The sequence below is a fragment of the Drosophila santomea genome, chromosome 2L (genome assembly GCF_016746245.2).
Source record: "Drosophila santomea strain STO CAGO 1482 chromosome 2L, Prin_Dsan_1.1, whole genome shotgun sequence".
NCBI classification, from domain to species: domain Eukaryota; kingdom Metazoa; phylum Arthropoda; class Insecta; order Diptera; family Drosophilidae; genus Drosophila; species Drosophila santomea.
Window position 1 is genome coordinate 3,829,381 of NC_053016.2, and position 7,707 is coordinate 3,837,087.

The window sequence follows — 7,707 nt, forward strand, 5'->3', positions numbered from 1 at the left end:
AATCGGTTTAATGCGTTTTCCGGGAACTTGCAACGCGCCAAAGGATTTTGTAATCGATATGGGAAGATCAGGGTCGAGATCAGTAGGATAATATTTTATTATCGTAGAGGTGAGAAATTTCTCAGAGGTGTCAACGAAACTGTAAACCAACAATGGAATTGGATTATAAAAAATCGTATAAGCTGGTAATGAGGCCCTAAAATAGGTCGTAATTTATACAATATTAAAGAAGAGAGATAGGAGCTAGTTTTGAGATAAATCTACAAATTTGTAACATAAAAAGAAACAGGATAAAATACAAAAGCATTTATACCTTGGGAGCAAGTGAATGTAGGCACTACAATGTAAAATTTAATATAATTTAAGTTTATTAACGATTTCTATAAAACATATTATTTTGTAATTTTTTTTGTAAAATCAATTTCTCCAAAATTCGCAGATTGTTTTGTACAGTCAAACCCAGATCCTGGCATCTTAATCCAAAAGGAGGATCGAGTGTGGATTGAAAACCGACATGGACATGGTGCAGCTACTAACGAGCAATTATCGCCAGCTCCCAGGCGTTGTTTCCCGATTTCACACGCCCAAAAAGGAATATATATATATACATATATGTATAGAGAGCCTAACCCCTGAGATATTCTCTATAGGGCATCCTCATCACGCATTTGCTACGCTTTGGGGGGGAGTCCAACTGCTGTGGAAACCTGCAAAAGGATATCTCACGCATACTGATGTATCATGTGTGGTGTATACACTATGGCAGCTAACACACACACACACACACACAGTTGTTAGGACACAATGGATGAAAATATTTTCGTCCTGTTGTCAAATGATTGCATTTAATGTATCGAAATCTGCGTGACGAATCAATTCAGTTCTGGCTAGCAAGCTGGCAAGCTGCAATGGGAAAATGGAAGGCAAATGGTGGTTGGCAACCAGTTGCCCTTTATAATTCGATCAAGATCCTTCCAGGTTTTTATGCATCCTGTCGTCTGGCAATCCCAATGCCAACCGCATGGACAACTTAATCAATAAGTTGCAGTAGTCGCCCCCGAAGGATGCGAAATATATGTTTTTTTTATGTGTGCCTGCCTCGGTGTGGAACTGATCAATTATAGTGGGTGTTGACTGTACGCATGGAGATCCTTGCAGCTCGTTAGGCTATAAAGTTGTCAAAGGAGGTTGCTTACGATCTCCAGCTGTTTCCATATGGGGGAGGCGACTCTACTTAAGTGGAACTTTGACACACATATGGTTGGGAAATAAAATCTAATATAGATGCCTTTGAAGAGAGCAGAACATTGGAGGTGGTGGCTCTTGAGAGCGGGGATCCTAATCGCTGGAAATATTAGTTCTGACAACCATATTTATGTATGAAGTCTTTAAAGGGAATCGCTTTCGATGGCCTTAAAGAGTTCTCCTTTTTAATAATTTCTTGTGCTTAACAAAATTTCTTTTCATTGTTAAAAAGATTCGATTTCATGATTTTAAAATGAATATGTGTTAATGGCACTTTTACAATTGAGTGTTTCACAATTTTCATACCTGGATGCCAATAAAGTTCGCCCCACTACCTGAAGTGCAGTTTTGCATTTGGCAGCAGTAAAAGTGAAACCAGATCGTAAAGGCAATAAAAACTTAAGTCCGGTTTTGTACCTAAGCCAAGTAGCTGGATTCATTCAAAATCTGGGATTGACACCGGACTTATCAATAAACCGATTCTTATGCAGAAATACCCGAGTGAAAGGACCTGATTAGTGACAGAACTCAGCGTTTTCGACTGCATAAAAAAGCACTGCAGATTTGTTCTTTTGGGTGTGCAACGAAAGATCGATCATGGCCATTGTTCGGACCATAAAATCCAGTACATGCTGAATATCCTGTCGACAGGACAATGACTGAAAGGCAAAGTGCGAGTACGAGGACGAAAAGACATCTCGCTGAGCGCGACAAATGCCGAAGACATCCTGCTGATGTCCCAGCCATGTGACACTCTCCGAGGATCGCATCGGATCGTATCGGATCGAATGGAATGGTATGGGATCGCAGCGAGTCCTGTTGACAGCGAGGTGCCTCAAAGGGAATATCGCACATTACGATCAATTATGAGACTCAATGCTCACCCACAGTGGAACGAAAATGGGCGAAAGTCGTGAAGGAGGGAAATCTTGTGGCGTTAATTGAAAATTACATGCACATTGTCTGTGGCCACGGTGTCTACTTGGAATTCGCTTATGCATCTCCTTAGTTTTCTATAGTTTTCCATAGTTTTCTATAGTTTTCCTGCGTTCTCCTACGTTTTTGTGAGCTAATGAGGCAGGCGTAGCGTTGCCTCGAAGCGTGAAGCTCGCCAAGGAAACGCCTAAGTGTGGTTTTGGCAATGAAACCATAATGTCAAACAGCGTGATCCTGATCGTCTCCTGATCACCCAATCAGCGACCACATGTCCTCGGTCTGCTCCACGCTCGATTATGCTCAAGGTGTGCGCTCAAGGATCTCAAATCGCTAATCGATTCGCTTTACCACGTTATCTTCCCGGCAGTGGAGCATTCAAGTCAAACGAAAAGTCAGGCAAAGGACCTGAAATTATAACATGGATTAAATATCTTCATCCGTTTTTCTCATAATTGCTTTACTTGTATCAATTGCTGTCTACATAGGTATCTAAAAATTCACTTTCCCTTGGTTTTTCTTGTTTGAAAATATTATTGAGAGCCTTTCACATATCTAATACACCTTGCAGCTGATAATCTAATTACCCATTACTCTGTGCAGTTCTCAAATTTTCCGCAATGTGTGTGTCCAGGATCTGTGGGCTTTTCTGGATGGCTTAGGGATTTCACAAATCAATTAGTTTTGTCGCGGCTGTCAAAATTATGCACTCACCAGGGAAAAGTCGAAGTCAAAGTCGGCGAAATGCCTTTCATCTGTAGCTCCGACTTGCAAAAAAAACTACACAAATTTCCAACTCAATTAGTGGCCCAGAGCAGCAGAATAAAAAGAGTGGAAAAAAGGGAAGCCGCAAAGGAAAATTTGAGGCGTTCAAATCTTTATTTATCCCTCGCTTAGAAAATAAAAGAAACGCTCTGCAGAAGAAAGAATAGTAACTGAACCTGCCGCCTCGGCAATTGTTAACCGCCTACTTTTTTTTGGACCGCTCTACCTTTCTTTCTCTCTCTTGCCCATAGTGCCGTCTCTGTCGGGCACTTTCAACTTTGCCGACTTCTCTGAGTGCATCATTATCATCGGCAATTGGACTACTGCGTTAAAAGTGCGCTGCCTACTTTTTTTTTCCCAACTCCTCCATTGTTCACTTGCTTTTTTTTTGGTTTTGGGCAAAAAACTAAAATATGAGAAGGGAGCAAATTAATAGACAGTCATTTGGAACATGTGCTGTTGCTGCTTTGATTGTTTTGTCAAGTTGTCTAAGATATCAAACGCACAGTGCCGCCGACAAGTATTCGCCCCCCATCCATTCATCTAACCATCCATCCATCTGTAATAACCCACAGCGCTGACGTCTTCATTGTGTGTACTTGGCTTTCGCCCGATTTATCTGCCTGTATATTTGTTCAATTGTTCTAACAAAACATGCCATAAAAACATAAAACACTATGGACACAAAAACCACTTGTATGTTACTTCCATGTTTTTGTAGCCGGGGTCCAGTCTCGGTCGATTGCCAACCCAATCGAAACCCATACGAAAAGTCCTGACTTCAAAGTCCATTTCGGTAGCAAAGTAAAGTCGGCGACACTTCGTTTGATCCCAAAGGATGTTTGTCCATGTGAGTTGCATGTGTCCTTGAGATCTTCAGCAATTCTTAATTCCCTAAAAGTGTCTCCATGTATTAGATGAAAAATCTTAGTCTGCAAGTATTATAATCATAAAAAACCATTAAAATCATTTAAAAATTACATCAATTACAACATTGGTTATCGTAATAGAATAATATAAAATCCCATTGAAATTAAAGCTATCTTAAAATCTTTTCCTCCGCCTGTAGAAGATATTCCTTAAACTCCCAAGCAAATCACCAAAATACGACTTAACTTTCTCGCAACCAAGTTTAAACTCCATCGCCAGTTAACACTGAGCACAAATATTTGACAGAGAGCAGACTTATAATTTTCCAAATCTATTAATCTCCACAAGGATTGCCAGAGATCCACCATTGATTCTGGCGAAGCGCGCCCAGAACTAATTCGCAAATCTGTCGCGAAACTAGAACAAATCCCGGTGCTCGAAGGTTTAACCCCTTCGGATTACCTGAGTCCTGCGTCCTGCGTCCTGAGTCCTGCGTCCTGAGTCCTGCGTCCTGAGCTCCATTGAGCTGTTGAAAATCGTGCCGTAAGCCAAAGGCAGGATCTGCCACAGATAATCCCCGGACCACAAAAGCGACCCTTGAACTAGTTTGGGCGGGATTAGGAGCAACTCAAGAAGTTCGAGTTCGCAGATTGCCAGCGAACTGAAGAATTCAGCAGAATTCAATGTCAAATGATAAGTGGATCAAAGTACCAATCCAATATTCTCGAATCTTTACCATGGCAATTTAAATATTTAATAACTCTGAGATTGTTTCAACTCAAAGTAGGTCATGGCCGGAACACTCTTGACCATTTCTGGGGTATTTTGCCAAGATATAAATGTCATCCCCATTGAAGTGATTAGAAATGGCCCACTTGTTCAATTACTCTCGGCTCGCAATCAAAAATCATTATCGAATTTATAAACATGCTGATTAAATTGGAATTGGTGTTGTTGTTTTTATTGCCGCTTGTTAGTGCAATTAATAGTCAAAACAGCAAAACAGCGAGCGGAAGCGAGACGCACTGAGAGCAACCCCAAAGAGCGACCCTGTTTGGATTGGATGTAATGGATATTTTGACGCCGAAGCAGCAAAAGACTGCAAATAAACATCCACAAGTTCCCAAACAACGTTTACAAACATATAGCCCGAGTGTTATTCGTGTGGAAGGCAGGTGGAACAAAATGGTCACAAAATGGAGGGCGGAGTCTTGTGACGAGGGTTTTAACTGCCCTACTACCTGCTCGCCATCTCTTTCGCGCAACCCCCAGGCGCATAAGCTACCCATCTCGCTCGGCCTGTGGGCTCTCTTCGTGTAGACTTCGTTCAAGCGACCGGGGGTTGGACTATAAATAGCCCGAGTCGGGGCTGTAGAGAGTCAGTTCAGAGCTAGCATCTCAAGCGCAAACATCTCAAGCGATCCCAAGTCGTGTGTGAAAATCAGTAACCAAAGAGCATATATATCTAAAGATATCGAAATTAGAAAAAATGGTGAAAAGTGAAATGGAATTCAAGAGCAACTTCTCCATCGATGCCATCTTGGCCAAGAAACCCAACAACCCCACAACACAACCCATCAAAACCGAACCGGTCCATCAACATCAACATCATCATCAGTATGTGCATCCGTACTCCAATTCCGATGGCGAACTCTCGGCTTCGGAGGATTTCGATAGCCCCAGCAGAACCAGCACACCCATGAGCAGTGCCGCCGAGAGTCTGTCATCGCAAAACAATGACAAACTCGATGTGGAGTTCGACGATGAGCTGGAGGATCAACTGGACGAGGACCAGGAGAGCGAGGATGGCAATCCCAGCAAGAAACAGAAAATGTCCGCCGGCAGCGATGCCAAGAAACCACCATACAGCTACAACGCCCTCATCATGATGGCCATCCAGGATAGTCCCGAGCAGCGGCTGACTTTGAATGGCATCTATCAGTATCTGATCAATAGATTCCCCTACTTCAAGGCCAACAAGCGGGGCTGGCAGAACTCCATACGCCACAATCTCAGCCTGAACAAGTGCTTCACCAAGATTCCCCGCAGCTACGATGATCCCGGCAAGGGCAACTACTGGATCCTGGACCCCTCGGCCGAGGAGGTTTTCATTGGCGAGACCACCGGCAAGCTGAGGCGCAAGAATCCCGGCGCCAGTCGCACTCGCCTCGCCGCCTATCGTCAGGCCATATTCTCGCCCATGATGGCCGCTTCCCCATACGGAGCACCTGCACCCAACTACGGATATCCGGCAGTGCCATTCGCCGCCGCTGCCGCCGCCGCCCTGTACCAGCGCATGAATCCCGCCGCCTATCAGGCCGCCTATCAGCAGCAGATGCAGTACCAGCAGGCGCCCCAGGCCCATCATCATCAGGCGCCCCATCCCGCCCAGATGCAGGCCTATCCGCCGCAGCTGAACGCCGAGCTGTTCCAGCGCATGCAGTTCTTTGGCAAGTTCCCATCCAGCTAAATGTTGGCAGTCGGCGCAGCACCAAGCCCAGCGCTTTGGATCAACCCAAAAAACAAAACCCAGGAACAAAAGGGTCGCTTGGGGCAGAAGCTAGGAATCGCAGGACTTCCTGCTCGCTTGCCCCTCGTGGAAAAAAACCCGTGACGTCTAAATGCTGCATTTAGCAAAATTCCTTTGGTCAGCAGCGCATTGACCGCTTCGCTTCTTCAGCGGGTCCTTCGAATCGACTTGGAAAGTCGATGGTTACGGCAATGAAATGCAGCAGCCAAATCTTCAGGACTGCTGATCCCGAAAATGAAGGAGTATTCTTGCCAGCCGAGGGCCCTTGTAGTTTGCTCACCAAATTTTGTACATATTTAAATAAGAAATATAAAAAAAAGTAAAAAAAATAAATAAACAACAAATTGAAAAACACAAATACTCAACTGTTTTCTTATTTGTAAAAAATATTTCGTATTAATAAAATATTTTCAGATTATTAGAAGAAGATCCATCACCTCAATTCACACACTTAATAGCACTTTTTCCGTATTATTCAACTGCTATTCGGTGAAAAACCATCAGCTGCTGTCCAGCTAACAGTCACATCCCGTAAATATTTACCCAGCTTCCTCCAGCGACTTGCTTTCATCCTGATGACTTAATTAGTTGTTTGCCATAGCAGGAGCGGCAAACATGAAAATGATTCCCGAAAAAAGGCAGAAAAATGCTAGAGGATGAGGTTCAAAATGAGCCATCACCCATTGACTCGAATTTGTTTGGCTCTTTACATGCCCAGTGACAACTCCAGCTGTGCGAGATGTGCTGGGCACCGCAGGTACTACGATCCAGTCCAGTACGATCCCATACCATCCAAACCGATCCGATCCGATATGATATCCCATAGCCTCGCCGACGTGATACCATTCCGTGTACCCCTGAATCCCTGAACCCATGAACCCCAGCCAGGCCATTGTCTAGATCTCCTGTCCAGCGGGCACACTTTGCTCCCCTGTCTTTCTGCCCAGTCGCAGGCTATTTTTCTTAACTTTTGTTATACAATTTCTCAACTAATATGTGCGCTACACTGGGAAAAAACTCTAGCATAGAGATATACTGCAAGCATAAGCACATATAAACTAACTTGGTAATTAAAGTGCTTTTTTGTGGTTACATGTTTTTGTAAAAGCCAAACGGGTTAGGAAATTGAAGATTTCGCGTCCAAGGTTCGGAAAAAAACCCACTAAGCACCTATTTCTCGCAGTGTAAGCCAGGGACTTTCCTAGGCCTTAATTTGAAAGATGAGAACGTTAAGGAAATTGTGGAAAGAAATAGTAAAAAGGGCACCGACTTGGGCGTTGTTTCTGAAATTTCTCAAACACTGTGTTTTCGGCTTCTCAGTGGATGTCTTAATTTTCGAAAAAAATTTCACTTGGTGCGGCGGC

General features: G+C 43.7%; 1 protein-coding gene across 1 annotated transcript; it reads left to right on the plus strand.

Moving 5' to 3' along the window:
- Window positions 1-5,206: 5,206 nt before the first annotated feature.
- LOC120458870 (fork head domain transcription factor slp1) lies at window positions 5,207-6,651 on the plus strand. Its single transcript, XM_039646702.2, has one exon. It carries the CDS (start codon window positions 5,303-5,305, stop codon window positions 6,281-6,283), a length of 981 nt encoding a protein of 326 aa, XP_039502636.1. The 5' UTR covers window positions 5,207-5,302; the 3' UTR covers window positions 6,284-6,651.
- The last annotated feature ends 1,056 nt before the right edge of the window (window positions 6,652-7,707 follow it).